Source organism: Mercurialis annua, linkage group LG4, assembly GCF_937616625.2.
Source record: "Mercurialis annua linkage group LG4, ddMerAnnu1.2, whole genome shotgun sequence".
NCBI classification, from domain to species: domain Eukaryota; kingdom Viridiplantae; phylum Streptophyta; class Magnoliopsida; order Malpighiales; family Euphorbiaceae; genus Mercurialis; species Mercurialis annua.
The window spans coordinates 33,686,887-33,702,196 of NC_065573.1; the positions used below are offsets into that span (position 1 = coordinate 33,686,887).

Consider the following 15,310-nt stretch of genomic DNA (forward strand, 5'->3'; position numbering starts at 1 on the left):
AAGAATTAGGACAAGCTCGAAGGAATGCCTGCTATGCACCTTGCTTCTTCTCGCTCTGTGGAAAGAACCTTTTTCCATTCCGTCTTGACTTCAATTACAAACTATATTAAAAAAATCCACAAAATAATCTTAATATTTTTAAATGAAACCCTTTTAAATTTTAAATTATGGACCCAAATATATATTTTTCTTTTCAATATCTTTTTTTTTTGAAAAAGAAATCTTCTCCGACGTCCTACACCGCTGTCGGCCACTAGAGGGACCCTCCGGCGAAGAGCTTTCATTTGGTTCGTTTTCATCTGTTCATTGAGAATGGACGATTTCGTCTCAAGTTTAACATTTTTTTAAACTTTTGTTAACGGAAGAGGTTAAATGTTTTTGTTTTGTAATATTGGGGTCATTTTTGAGATGGAAAAAACATTAGTGGCACAGGTGAGACACGGGTAAAACATTAAGGTCATTTTTACACCTTTTCCCTTTTGGTTTCTAATAACCGGCCCGAGAAAACTAATGTGATACTGAACCCACCCATAAATCAGAATCCTGGAACCTATAAAACTGTATACTCCTCGTCTCGACATCCTCAAATTTCACACACTCTTTTAAAGTTTTAACAATGCAATCTGTAATTTATGTCTAACCCAGTACAAATGTCAGTACCAATAAGAGCCCCAACGTGGGTCTCAACTCGAAGAATATTTGAGCAAAAGCTACAAGACCTTCATAAATGTACAAACTTGCACCACATAAAAGAAGTCCATGCCCAAGTAATTAAAAAAGATCTTCACAATGATCTCTACGTAGCACCCAAGTTGATATCAGCATTCTCCCTCTGCCATCAAATGAGATTAGCTGTTCATGTTTTTAATCAAATTCAAGACCCTAATGTTCATCTCTATAATACATTGATTAGAGCCCATGTCCAAAATTCTCAACCTTTGTTGGGTTTTGCTACTTTTTTTGATATGCAAAAGAATGGTATTTTTGCTGATAATTTTACTTACCCTTTTCTTTTGAAGGGTTGTAGTGGACAGTCTTGGTTGCCCGTTGTGCAAATGATACATTGTCATGTTGAAAAGTTTGGATTTTTAGGTGATTTATTTGTGCCCAATTCGTTGATTGATTGTTACTCTAAGTGTGGGTTAATGGGTGTTGATTGTGCAGTGAAGTTGTTTAACGAAATGGGTGAGAGAGATACTGTTTCTTGGAATACTATGATGAGTGGGTTGGTGAAAGCAGGGGATGTGGGCAGAGCTCGGAAGCTGTTCGATGAAATGCCTGAGAGAGATGCAGTTAGTTGGAATACGATATTGGATGCGTATGTAAAGGCGGGAGAGATGAGTTGTGCATTTGAGTTGTTTGAGAAAATGCCGGAGAGGAATGTAGTTTCATGGTCGTCTATGGTTTTCGGGTACTGTAAATCGGGAGATATGGAAATGGCGAGGATGCTGTTTGAAAAGATGCCATCCAAGAATTTGGTTACTTGGACTATTGTCATATCCGGGTTTGCTGAGAAAGGGCTTATGAAGGATGCATTAAAACTGTATAGTCAGATGGAGGCAGCTAGATTACGGCCTGATGATGCGACTCTTATCAGTATCTTGGCTGCTTGTGCAGAGTCTGGGATGCTTGGATTGGGGAAAAGAGTTCATGCATCTATTGAGAGGTTAAAGATTAAGTGCAGTGTTAATGTGTCTAATGCTTTGGTTGATATGTATGCAAAGTGTGGTAAAGTAGATATAGCATTAAGTATATTTAATGGGATGTCAAAGAGAGATTTAGTTTCTTGGAATTGCATGCTCCAAGGGCTTGCTGTGCATGGGCATGGGGAGAAAGCAATCGAGCTTTTCTCTGCAATGCAGCAGGAAGGGTTTAAGCCTGATAAAATTACTTTTATTGCTGTTTTATGTGCTTGTACTCATGCCGGCTTTCTTGACGAGGGTCTTCGCTATTTTGACACTATGGAAAAGGATTATGGGATAGTTCCCCAAATTGAGCATTATGGTTGCATGGTTGACCTTTTGGGTCGAAGAGGGTGTCTTAAGGAGGCTTTTAGTCTTGTACAGAGCATGCCAATGGAACCAAATGATGTTATATGGGGAACCCTTTTGGGGGCGTGCCGAGTGCATAATGCTGTGCCGTTGGCAGAGAAGGTGCTAGATCGTCTGAGTACACTTGAAGCGTCAGATCCTGGTAATTACTCTATGCTGTCAAATATTTTTGCTGCTGCGGGTAATTGGAGTACTGTTGCCAACATGAGGTTGCAAATGAAGAGCACTGGGGTTCAAAAACCATCAGGGGCTAGTTCCATTGAGCTGGACGATGATGTTCATGAATTCACTGTATTGGACAAATCACACTCCAAAACAGATAAGATTTATCATATGATTAACAAACTTCGTTGTGACATGAAGCAGGTTGGCTATGTCTTTGATGAAGAGTTATAGAAATAGGAATTTTATGCTAACATGATATCATAGCTGCTGTGATTATTTTGCTTGAAGACGTAACATTCGGCTCCAGTACCCATCAAAATTGTTGAGCCTCTCTGCATTTTCACAACTGCCAAAAGTTAACTGGAGAATAGAATGCTGATCAGTAAGGCTATCCAGCCCTGGGTCGAAGTTCAAGATGTTTACAACTCGCAGTTCTACTTATGCCTATCAAGAAAATGAGACCAGTGGTAATAGTACTCAGACTCTGGGTTATTTGTAGGTGGTTCATTGGCCATGGTTTACGTTGCACGGAAATTTGTCGGGTCCTACATTTCGGCACTTTGTTTCGGTTTCTATAAATCTTCTGAAACTCCCAAACTTTATATATATAAGCTAAAAACTATTTTTGTAAAATATATTGTTTCCCCGCCAAGTGTGGTAATATATATTGAAGAAGCAATGTAGGGATTATACCATGGATGCAAAGAGAGTGCTAGTTTTGCAGCAGAAAAGGTCAAGTGAAATTTTCAGAGGTTAGGTAGCAAAGCAACAAACTCAAAAGGAAATTGACGACTTGCTGCAGATATATTTATGATTAGAAAACTTTAATGATGCTGGCTTCTGAGCTAGATTATGTACATTTCGGAGCAACATTGATTCTTTTCCTTGTCATAAAATATATCTACCACTATTGAAGGAAATACAAAGTTTTTGCAAATAGTCGTTTCGAGATTAAAATTTAACTAATTTTTTTATTCAAAACTGATCCGGACCGAATTAATTGCTTTAGTTTGATTATTCGTTTTAGTTCGGGTTTTCCTCACTCTTAGTAGCAAAGGAAACTTTGAACATAATCTATAATTCTATGAGACATATTTTAGCATAATGTTGACGCTTACAATGGAGAATTATGCAATATTTTCGGTTATGACAATATGATAAAGAAGTTGAAATTCCTTTCATTGAAGCTGAAAAGAAACATATCAAAATATGATGTGAGTTTTTAATAATACTACAGGATTATTCTTGGAAGCAAAAGAAGCACTAGAATAGCAATGAGAATGCTTATCCCATATCCACTATATCCAAAAGCAACCCAAAATTTGCTCCAATTCGCCAATTAGAGAACGCCACATAGACCTAAAACCAGATTTATGTCTGCAAGCACTCTCGAACTTTTCAGAATTGTGCTTCTTCACAAAGTTAGTGTCAATCAATTGGCCACAAGAGTGACACATCACTCAAAAAAAGCAACAAAAAGGTCAAAAAATGCCAAATTGAAGGTCTATACTTGCATTTTTGTAATAAAAAATGTCACATTCTTACCCATAATGACACGTGTAATCTACATCCACTAGCCACTCTTTTCAGAATTCCAAGTTGATGGAACAAGATGAGATGGGACTCCAAAATGAGCTTGTGGTGCACATTCATCTCACTTGACCATATATTTGTGCCACTACCCAATTCATTTCTTGCATTATTATTACACCAATTTTAGTTGTCTAAAGAAACACAAAACAAGCCATGGAAACTTGTTTTCTCTCCTCATCAAACTCCTTCACAAAAACTATAGAACTTGCCCCCTCTATCAAAGCTAGACCATTTTCCTACCCCAAAAGAAATACTACTCACTTTCATTTCAAAAGATTTGGTCTTTCCTCTTCCATCACATGTAAGTTGCTTTATTTTATTTGTTCAAACCGGACCGAGCTAAATTTTAGTTTCCATCAAATAAAATCAAAAGATTGAAACGTTTTAAACCGACTCGAAATCTATTTGTAAATTCTACTTGATTTTTTAGTTTTATTTATTAATTTAATTTTGTTATCTGATTTTGTTTAGTTTTGTTCACCCTAATGAGGGCTAAAAGGAATGGAACTTTGACTTAATTTATTTGTTTAAAATAGGTTGCAATTTGTCATCATCATCAAAAGATGAGAGTAACCCTTACATTGAAGCTGATTGGAGGTCATTTCGAGCAAAATTAGTAGCTAATGAGCAAGCTTTTAGGCCCAATGACCCTTCTTCAATAATGGACCCTGATGCTGTAGTAGAAACGGATCACTCTCTACAAGCTACAGTTGGAGACAAATGGGCCCATGAAATCCATGAGCCTGAAAGAGGTTGCATACTCATAGCCACAGATAAGCTTGACGGGGTCCACATTTTCGAACGGACGGTGATCCTTCTCTTATCAGTTGGGCCAGTAGGCCCATACGGCATCATACTCAATCGCCCGTCCCTCATGTCCATCAAGGAGATGAGATCGACGGTTCTCGATGCCGGGATGTTTTCGGATAGGCCGTTGTTCTTTGGTGGGCCAATAGAAGAAGGGCTATTTTTGGTGAGCCCAAAAATGAGTTATGATAATGATAAGGTGGGGAAAAGTGGGGTTTTTGATGAGGTAATGAAGGGAATGTACTATGGGACTAAAGAGAGTGTTGGTTGTGCAGCTGAAATGGTAAAAAGAAATGTAATTGGAATAGATGATTTTAGGTTCTTTGATGGGTATTGTGGATGGGAAAAAGAGCAATTGAGAGAAGAAATTAGGGCTGGTTATTGGATACCTGCAGCTTGTAGCCCAAGTGTAATTGGACTGCATAATGTTGGCACTCGCGGGCTTTGGGAAGAGGTTAATGGGCTCATAGGCCCAAAAAAGGTTTGGGGAGACACTATATGTTGACTGGATTAGGAGCATAACAATGAGGGTGGAAAGGGGAACTTGTAAATTTCAAGTATCAAAATTAACATAAGATTATTTGCTAAAGAATCTTAAGATTCTTAACCCAATTTAGTGGTAAGCAAGGGGATAAGGGAGTAGGATGGACAACCTGATTGTCAAACACTAATAGTTTTGTTGTCTTTTTTTTCTTTTAAAATTATTTTTACTTTTTTTTTTCTATTCACCAACTGTTCTTTATCTCTTTCTTTATTTTTTTTTTTTGTTATGTCTGATGTTAAGTGTATATTATGGTTAATGGTTATTGCTTTAACCCAATTGATTGAATGTTGTAGATTTTGCTAATAAGAAGTTGAGTCTCATTCAGAAATAGAGGGCAAACATGTATAAAAGGACAATTTTCTCCATTGTGATCAACATACTATTACATATCCATTTTTTGTGGGCACAATCAATTTTACTTTCACATTCAAAATTATGAGGTGGATTTGATGAAGATTTATATTATATGACCAGCACATTTGAACCTTTAATGTTAATGAGAATTGATATGATATGATATGACTAACTAAGTATGTTCCCTTCTAAATCTCAAAATTTGAGTGACAATAATTAATTTTGAATGGATCAATACATATAGAGGCATCAATAATAAATGCATCAAACATACTACTCCCTCCGTTCCAATAGAGTTGTCTATTTTGAAATTTTTTTTGTCTCAAAACTCTTGTCCACTTTTAAAAAATAATTAACTTTTATATTTAAATTTTCTATATTACCTCTATTTAAAATTCACTAATGAGTAAATTGAAAGTAAATTGCAAGTGGAACCTATATTAAATAGGGGTATGACAAGAAAAGTAAGAATTTGTTTACAAAACCCATAAACAATAATTACTTTTTTTAAACTGTGTGGTAAAGGTAAAGTGAACAATTCTATTGGAATAAAGGGAGTACTAAATGTGCCACATAAAGTTAGGTAGATATTTAAATACTAAATTTCCAACATTGATTAATGAGTTTCATAGATGTAATCTTCATATGCCAAAAGTTAAATAAAATCTTAGAGAACTCAGTTTAAATCATAACCTCATATTTAAAAAAACAATTACTTTATTATCCATTTGATTATGAGATTCAAAATTGAGTTAAAGATAATGTTTGGTAATCATGCCACTGATATACTTTTTAATTCCTTTAGGCCAATATTTGGATCATTTTGTTTTTAGATTGCAAAACCCACAAACACATGTATATTTTTGCTCATTCTCTTCCAAAGTTTGCTGGTTTTGGTTAGTGTTTAAGCTATAGGGATTACAATAGCCTAATTACTATTGAGAAAATTACAGTCATGCTTTTTATTATTTACAGAAAATACACTCATATTTATAAACACTTTTTGTTAATATGATAAAAATCTATTAAAAAGCTACCAAAAAGATGTACAACTTACTGCACAACTGCTAAAAGAAAGGTACTTTTTTTATACAACAATGTGTGTTATAAAATGGCTTAATACATCATTTGACCCTTAAACTATACCATTTTATTCTCTGCGACCTCTAAACTAATTTCGTATTCTTTTGGACCTCTTAACTCTTTTTTTTATTCTATTTAACCCCTCATTCGGAATGTGCACACCACGCGCGATGACGTAGATAAAATTGCTGACATGGCTTTGCTGACATGGGGTTAAATAGAATAAAAAAAGTAGTTAAGAGGTCCAATGGAACACTAAGATAGTTTAGAGGTCATAGGAAATAAAAAGGTAAGGTTAGAGGTCAAAAAATATATTAAGTCTAAATATATTTTTTTAATCTAAAATAAAAAATGATGTACTTTACATATTATTTGAAAAAATCATTTAAGGCTTTAAAAGTCATGAAATTTAGCGTGTTTTCCAATTTTAACACAAATTTTAAAAATTCAGAATTGATTTGAAAAGTTTGAAATTGCAAAAAATTAAAAGCTAGTGTATTAAAATTTTTATAATTGGAAATTCGTGAAATACACTAAAAATTATAATTTTTTAAAAAAATCAGTCTTTTTTTTAATATTATCACAGTATAGTAAATTTATATATTTTATAATATCGTTAAAAAGACAAAACTTCTTTTATCATTATTGAAATGTAAACAAATATATACATGTACAAAAAGTTATATTATGTAATTATTTGACTAAATTTCACTATTTTTTTATTTTTCTAGAAGATTAAATGGATAAAAGTTAAATAATTGTATTTTTGAGAAGGTTAATGGGTAAAAATTAAAAGTTTGAAGGTGCAATAGGAAAATAAAATAAGTTCAGGGGTCAAATAGAACAAAATAGTGTAGTCCGGGGGTTCAATAGAACAAGTTATGCATTTTAATTATCCTTCACGCGCTTCAACGCGTTTGAAAACACGCGTTTTTGCCACGTTGGATGAAAAAGGTCAGATCGGCAAAAAAATTACAATTGACGGGTTAAATAGAACAAAAAATAAAGTTAAGAGGTCCAATAGAATATCAAATTAGTTTAAGAGTCTCAGAGAATAAAAGTGTATAGTTTAGAGGTCAAATGATGTATTAAGCCGTTATAAAATGATAAGTATGAAAAAAAAAATAAGTAGCCTTTATTTTGATATTATAAGATGATAAATATAACGAACTGTTTTTTTTTTTAACCAAATTCATATGGAGACTTTTGTACTTTTTTATTTTTGTTCACAAGGCCCCATGTTTGAAAAAATTAATTATTAGTTTACTAAAATAAAAAAATAAGTATATTTTTTTAAAAGACAACTCCTAATTTTATTATTTTTAAAAAATTACAATTTTATGAATTATTATAAATAATTTTTAAAGATTAACATATTTTTATAATTTTTCAAAGTTTTGTAAAATAAAAATAAGCTTAAAAATTAAAATGAATTATATTTAAAGCAATTTGATCTTTTGATCAAGTCAACTAATACCATTAATTGAAGGAAGATGGTTTCATTGAATCTCAAACGCTAGAGAATTTTTTTTTATATTTTTAAAATATAGTAGCGGGGAACTTAATTAATTAAGCCTTACCTCAAAGATTCTTTAATAATTGTTCCTTAATATTATAAAATACTACTTGATGTTCTATATTTTAATTACTATTTGTCTTTAGGATTTAGGGTTTATAATAAGAAATAATATAATTAAAAAAATGCATAAAAAATAAAAGAGGAACAATGAAAAAAACATTACTCTAACTTGAAAAAATATAAAGTTAAAAACTCGAAACTATATAAGTTTCTGTAAAAAAATTTGAAAACCTCTCTCTGAAGCGCGCGCTCTCTATCTTCTCTGTAGCGCGAAGAAGAAAAAAATGGAGTCTCTGAAACTAATAATTCAGCAAGGTCCAAGGAAAGGCGAAACGGTTGAATTCCCACCGGAATCAATTATCAAAATCGGCCGGAGTGTAAGAGGCAACAATCTCACCATTAAAGACCTCGGCATCTCCTTCAAACACTTAATCATCAGACACGAATCAGAATCCTCGTCGGACTGTAAATGGATAATCGAAGATCTGAATTCTTCCAACGGAACAATCATCAACTCAGCATCTCTCCCTCCTTTCACTCCCTTCCAAATCCGCCACGGCGACGTTTTGAACCTCGGGGAAGACACTTCAATTCTTGTTCAATTTTTTATTAAGGAAGAGGAGGTAACTGCGGAGAAGCCTTCTCAGTTGAGACGGAACCCGAGACGAAAAGTTCAGGATAACTCGGCGATTAAAATTGATGAGAATGCGGCGGTGGTGATTCAATTACCGAAACCTAGAAAAGGGAGGCTGTTAAAAGAACCACCGCCATTAGCAGAAGCTAGGGTTTCGGATGAGGGTGAAGGATTGGGGGAATTGGAGACGGAGAAAGTGAATGCTAGGGTTACACGAGGGAGGAGAGTTGAATTAGAGAATAAAGGATTGGAAAATGTTGAGAAAATTAGGGTTACTAGGAAAAGGGAAAATGCGGAATCTGCGGTTGTGGAAAATGTAGCAAATTATAGGGTTACAAGGAGTAGAAAGAATGTGGCTGGTTCTGTTATAGATTTTGAGAATTTGGATGGTAAGAAGACTCCGGAGAAGAACGCGAGTTTAGGGTTTGATTTAGTAGATGAGGCGAAAGAACAGGTTAATGAAGAAGCTGCTAGTAGAGATAAGGTAGAGAAGAAAGAGGGTTCAGATGTAGGATTGAATTCGAGAGAAGAGACTAATGATCATGTTAATGAAGTGGATATTAGTAGAAATGAGGAGATAAAATGCCAAAGTCGGAGCCATGGTAAGGGACGAGTTAATGAGAGCGATAACTTGGGTAAAGAGAAGGTAACATTCGATTTGGAGAAAATGACTTTAGGGCAGTGGTTTGATTATATGGAGGAGTATTTGCCTAAGCAGTTATTTCAGGTTACTGAACAGATGATTTTAGACATGAAAATGAAAGCAGAGAGAGTTAAAGAGTATATCATTGAGCAGAAGAAGGCCAAGGCTGCTGCTGCTGCTGCTGCTGCTATGACTCGAGTTAGTCTCTAAGATAGTAAGTACTTCAATGTCTCATCTGCTTGTTTCTACAATTGGACTGACATTTAGATTTTCTACTGCTTAGTTTCTGTTTCCTTCTTATAGGCTAGTGCTTATTTTCTAACAATCCCAGCTTAATATTGAGACACTAGCTCCAACACCCAAGAAGCTTCAATTGTCGGTTTCTAAGTAGCTAATGCAAAAGTATTTTTAAATCTTTGTTAAGATACGCTTGGAAAGCTCTTTAGTAAAAACTTTGTCTAGAAATCTGCAAGAGAAGTCAAGGATAGCTAGCATGATCATGTTTAAGAATCGGTCATGGTGAATTTGCTATGTTTAGCCTATTATCATATCCTCTTTTGTTTTCTTTTATTATATGAAGCAGTATATGCCTAGGAAGATATTTCAGGTTACATAGGAGATGATTTTAGGCATGAAAATGAAGTTTGATGTGTATTTCCTTATGTTACTTACGCTTGTCATTTCTAGCTTTTCAGTGTGATGCATTTTACCAAAAACAAGCTTAGTTTCTAATAGGCTAGTGCTACTAGGTAACAAACCCAGCTTAACATTGAGAAACTAGCTCGAACGCCGAAGAAGCTTCTTGTATGTTTCTAAGTAGCTTATGTAAAAGTATTGATAAGCTTTTGTTAGGATAGACTTGTCTAGAAATCTGCAAACTCATGGAAAGCTAGCATGACCATGTTTAAGAATCAGCCATTAAGAATTTGCTATATTTAGCCTATCATTATATCCTCTTTAGTTTCTCTTTAGTTATTCTTGAATCTTGAAATATTATCTTTAGCTTTTAGAGAAAGAGGGGGAGTGTTGTCAACATACTCCATCTTTTAGCTGCTTACAGTTAATTCTGCAAATTAATATGTAACCTTATTTTTAGTGTCTTGTATATAAGATCAGTTTTCAATGCTCATCTACACCATTGTCGGTTTCTGGGAGATTCACATTGTTACTTTGATGGATTTCTGTAATTCAGAATCGTGATACATCTAGCCATAAGTAGGTTGTAGAAAGGGAAGGCGCTGCTACATTCAGGTTGGCAGGTAATTGTAGCAAAGATGGGTATGTACACTATCCGGATCTGCATTTTTTCTTCCCACGAGACCTTTTCTTAAATGTCCCAGCAAGCCATTCCTTGAAACAGAGCTCCTCCTCCCTGACAACACGTCGTAGGTTGGAAAGCACAAAGTCTCTCCTATAGCGGAAACACTTGTCCTCTTTCCAATAAATTAGGCAATTAGAATATTTTACTCAGCTCACTTTTCCAATCAAATACTTTTATGATTAGTTGTAAGGTTTTGGTTCATCATGAGATTGTTATGTTCTTTAGGATTTATTTGTTTAAGCAGCATTGATCGTTGGTTATTAGTATAGTTGTGTATTTTTAAACAGGGCAGGGCATTATATTCAGCTGAGTTGTAGTTTGGAAATGTTAGCAAAACTTTGAGTTTTTGGTGAATAGAACAAATTTTATCTTTGAACTGTGTTTGTGTTTTTCATTTTCATGCTGGTTGTGGTCCTTGTGTCTATTCCCTTTGTTAGTTTTTAGCTATCTTATACGGAAATGGAAAACGTACGAAATAAAAAACGAAGAATTAAAACTTTCTACAAAAATAAGCTATAAATATAAAATTTATTTTCTCAATCCAAATGTGGATATAACTTCAACTATTGATCAATTTATTATCTGTCTATGATTTTTCTTCTTCTCGAGATTGCTAATTATCTGTCATTTATAACTATGCTTAAAGGGATTAATGTTCACTAGCAATCATGAATTGACATCCCAAAGGACTTAGATCTTCTTTATCTTTCTTTTGTGGTCCAAAATGGACCTTTTATGGTAATGTCATGAAAACAAAAACCAAGATTTATCTTAGTCTTTACGATATTTATTTCCTACCTCAATTTGTACAAAGTCCTGATACCCATCACATCACTGATATTATTGAGTTTGCAATAAATCTATTAGTCTTAATCTTTATGGTAGGGTTTGTTTTTATACTAATCTAGGTCAATTACCATATTATATGCTCACAAACACATCTTCATCCTTAATGCTTAAAGCTTATTACAAAATTATCAAAACATAATACTGCATCTTTCCCTTTTTGATGGAATCTGTTTTTGGTTACATTTTAGCTAAGTTACAAATTATAAAAAAAAATCATGTTAATTATTTTATATTCCATGTATGAAATTAATTTAAATGCTTTTAGTATAGTGCATAACGGGAAATTAACTCATTTTCTTAAAGATTATTTTAGAAAATAAAAATTTAAAATTAGCTACTATTTTTAATTAAAGCAGAACTTAATTTATTTTTTTTATTAAAAAGAGACAAAGAGAGTAGTTATACAAAAATGAATTGTTATTTTTTTTATTTTTTGGATAACTACTACTCAACTAGTATTAAAAAAAACTGGTTGCTCAATGATAATCAAAATTAGTCCCATCATATCATTAAATTAAGGATACTAATAAAAACTAGATATTAGTATTTAACACTCAATTCAGTATTTTTTTTGTTAAAGGCTAAAATTTTAATCAAAAATTAAATAACTTTGTAGATATAAGGGCTGTTCTTGATCTATGAGCAGTAGCAAACTATACAATTCCAAAATATCAAAGCCAATGAATAAAACAGTGAAGAGTTATCCAAACACACAATAATTCTATGACTTAATTATAATTGGTTGAAATGCTTGAGAAAAACCTTAAATAACTGGCCGAAAGCAGTACTTTACACCACACAAATATTATTTTTGTTATTGCAACTGTATTAAGGAATAAAGAACCAATCAAACATAGACAAGATGACAAAATTAATAATCCAATAATCCCATAATAAATTAAAATTACAATGCGAGCCCTCGAAACTCAAGAAGACAAAAATTCTCCACTCCACATAGTCCACACTCTTAAAGTAGTGTATGATACAAACATAACCAACAAAAATATGGATGTTCATTTGGTTCAAATTAAAGTAGATTAAATTTTAATTTTTAAAACCGAATGAAACTACATTTTTAAGGGTAATAATAATTCCAAAGTGATTAAAACTGAAACTATTGATTTATTCAAATTTTTAGTTTTTATTTAACGGAAACATATATACAGAAAAATAAAATACTTAGATAAAAGATACAATCATACAACTGAATTTTTTTATTCTTTTAATCTTTTTTGAAACAAATTTTGTATTAAAATGCTAAATTTGTAATATATATTCAAAATAAAAATATTAATTGGATAAAGTGTTCGTACTGTTTAGTTTGATTAAATTCACTTTCTTTAATTCAATTTGCAAAAAAAGAAGAAGTTAAAATGAAACTTTTATGTTTAAAATTTAACTAAACTGAATAAAAGATTTCTTAAATGCCACCGACTTACTCTCTTCTCCAATTTTCTAGAATCCAAATGGCTAGATAATTAATGTATAATCAAGAAAAGACTAGAAAATAGAACACCTAGAAAATATAACCACCGACCTAACAATCTATATATATGGGCTGCCTATTTCATTTTGTACATATGAGAGAAAGTGAGAAAATCAAGTGTGAGTGGGTGACGTGTGTGAGAAAAGTGTGAGAGTAAGTACTAAAAGTGTTGTACTAAAGTTACTCTTAGTACTAATAAAATATTTGTGTTCATTTAAGTCCTCCTATATTCTTAACAAGTGGTATCAGAGCAGGACGGTCAGGGACCGGTTTGAGAAAAGGTCGAGCAAACGATCCGGGATCGTGGTACTTTGAATCGCCGCAAGCACGCAGTCAGGGACCGTGCAGAGTATTGGTCAGGGACCAAGTAATTTGGTTAAGTGGAGAAAATAACCAAACAAATGGCGGATTTTTCAATATCGGTGAGTACCCTTGAAAAACTCAATGCTAGTAACTATAGCACATGGAGTACTCGTATGCAATTTTATTTGCTCGGCCAAGATCTCTGGGAGATCGTCGGAGGGAGTGAAACGACACCCCCGACAAGTCAGGATGACCTTAAAAAGTGGAAGGTCAGGGCCGGTAAAGCTTTATATGCTTTATCGATATCAGTGGAGGACGACTTGCTGCAACATGTCAAGGACGCAAAAACGCCCAAAGAGGCGTGGGACACTCTTGCTGGAGTATACACTCGGAAGAATGATGCCAAGCTCCAACAACTCGAGAATGAGTTATTATCGATATCACAAAAAGATTTAACGGTGAGTCAATACTTCTCTAAAGTTAAATCGTTATGCCAAGAAATTTCAAAGTTGGATCCTGAAAATAAAATCACGGAGACACGAATGAGAAGAATAATCACTCACGGGCTACGTCCAGAGTTTAATGCTCTTGTGACGGCAACCCGTGGATGGTCAAAAGAACCAACTTTGAATGAGTTAGAAAATGTCTTGGCAAATCAAGAGGAATTAGACAAGCAAATGTCTAAAACCTCAATTAAAGAAGAGGAGAGAGCCCTCTTCAGTAGTAAAAATAGTAAGGATCCACAAAGTGTGAGATCCAACAACGGAGGGAGGCCAATGCAAGAAAATTGGCGTAGACAACAAGAAAGAAGGAGCTGGAAACAAGGGGGAGCTCAACGAGAAACCAACAATGATCGACGAGAGGAGACGAGACGACGTACAAATAATCAATGTTTCGTTTGTGGCAAACGAGGTCACTATGCTCGCGACTGTTGGTATAGAAAAGTTGAAGGAAATGTGGCATCCACACACCCACAGGTGGAGACCGAGGAGGAGTTAGATTTTCAAGCATCTGCTGTGATGAGTGATAACATTATTAATTATGATAATGATTGGATTTTAGACTCCGGATGCTCAAATCATATGAGTGGAGATAAAAAGAAATTTCTAAGCATGTCGGAGTATAAGGGAGAACGAGTCGTAGTTACTGCAAATGACTCGAAGCTACCTATCACTCACGTCGGTAAGACAATGGTAGTGCCTCGATACAACTCCAAAGAAGTACCATTGGAAAATGTGCTTCATGTACCGGGGATGAAGAAGAACCTAATATCGGTGTCGCAACTCACATCTTCGGGAAACTACGTGGTGTTCGGACCCAAAGATGTGAAAGTGTATCGAAATTTGAGATTACCAAATAAGCCATTGATGGAGGGACGAAGACTAAATTCTGTCTATGTGATGTCTGCTCAAACGGCATACGTAGACAAAACGAGGAAAAATGAGACGGCTGACTTATGGCATGCACGTCTAGGACACGTGAATTATCACAAGCTAAAGGTGATGATGCAAAAGTCTATACTCAGGGGACTTCCTCAACTAAATGTTCGAGAAGACACTGTATGTGCTGGCTGCCAGTTCGGGAAAGCGCATCAGCTACCATATGAGGATTCCGAGTATAGAGCGAAGGAGCCGCTCGAGCTAGTCCATTCAGATGTATTTGGACCGGTGAAGCATCCATCAATTAGTGGCTTTCGGTACATGATTACTTTCATTGATGATTGTTCAAGGTACGTTTGGGTTTACTTTATGAAAGAAAAATCGGAGGCATTACGAAAATTTATTGAGTTCAAGGAGAAAGTAGAAAAAGAACTCGGTCGAAGAATTCAGTGTCTACGTACCGATAATGGGGGAGAATACACTTCACGTGAGTTTTCAAAGTATTTGCAAGATTGCAAG

The 15,310-nt window shown here is 34.3% G+C and overlaps 3 protein-coding genes across 3 annotated transcripts; all 3 read left to right on the plus strand.

Moving 5' to 3' along the window:
* Nucleotides 1-535: 535 nt before the first annotated feature.
* LOC126676141 (pentatricopeptide repeat-containing protein At3g29230) lies at nucleotides 536-3,153 on the plus strand. Its single transcript, XM_050370275.2, has one exon. It carries the CDS (start codon nucleotides 633-635, stop codon nucleotides 2,445-2,447), a length of 1,815 nt encoding a protein of 604 aa, XP_050226232.1. The 5' UTR covers nucleotides 536-632; the 3' UTR covers nucleotides 2,448-3,153.
* A 750-nt stretch (nucleotides 3,154-3,903) lies between these two features.
* Nucleotides 3,904-5,436, plus strand: LOC126676343 (uncharacterized). Its single transcript, XM_050370525.2, has 2 exons — nucleotides 3,904-4,110; nucleotides 4,346-5,436. Exons 1-2 carry the CDS (start codon nucleotides 3,963-3,965, stop codon nucleotides 5,119-5,121), a joined length of 924 nt encoding a protein of 307 aa, XP_050226482.1. The 5' UTR covers nucleotides 3,904-3,962; the 3' UTR covers nucleotides 5,122-5,436.
* Nucleotides 5,437-8,373: 2,937 nt separating this feature from the next.
* Nucleotides 8,374-11,150, plus strand: LOC126676271 (FHA domain-containing protein At4g14490-like). Its single transcript, XM_050370437.2, has 2 exons — nucleotides 8,374-9,667; nucleotides 10,646-11,150. The coding sequence occupies exon 1, from the start codon at nucleotides 8,461-8,463 to the stop codon at nucleotides 9,661-9,663; it is 1,203 nt and encodes a 400-aa protein (XP_050226394.1). The 5' UTR covers nucleotides 8,374-8,460; the 3' UTR covers nucleotides 9,664-9,667; nucleotides 10,646-11,150.
* The last annotated feature ends 4,160 nt before the right edge of the window (nucleotides 11,151-15,310 follow it).

What these genes read in the sequence shown, in the direction of transcription:
- LOC126676141 (XM_050370275.2), top strand. Translation starts at nt 633, where the DNA reads ATGTCTAACCCAGTACAAATGTCAGTACCAATAAGAGCCCCAACGTGG.
- LOC126676343 (XM_050370525.2), top strand. Translation starts at nt 3,963, where the DNA reads ATGGAAACTTGTTTTCTCTCCTCATCAAACTCCTTCACAAAAACTATA. An exon ending in TCTTTCCTCTTCCATCACAT is followed by an intron (nt 4,111 to 4,345) that starts GTAAGTTGCTTT and finishes TGTTTAAAATAG; the next exon opens with GTTGCAATTTGTCATCATCA.
- LOC126676271 (XM_050370437.2), top strand. Translation starts at nt 8,461, where the DNA reads ATGGAGTCTCTGAAACTAATAATTCAGCAAGGTCCAAGGAAAGGCGAA.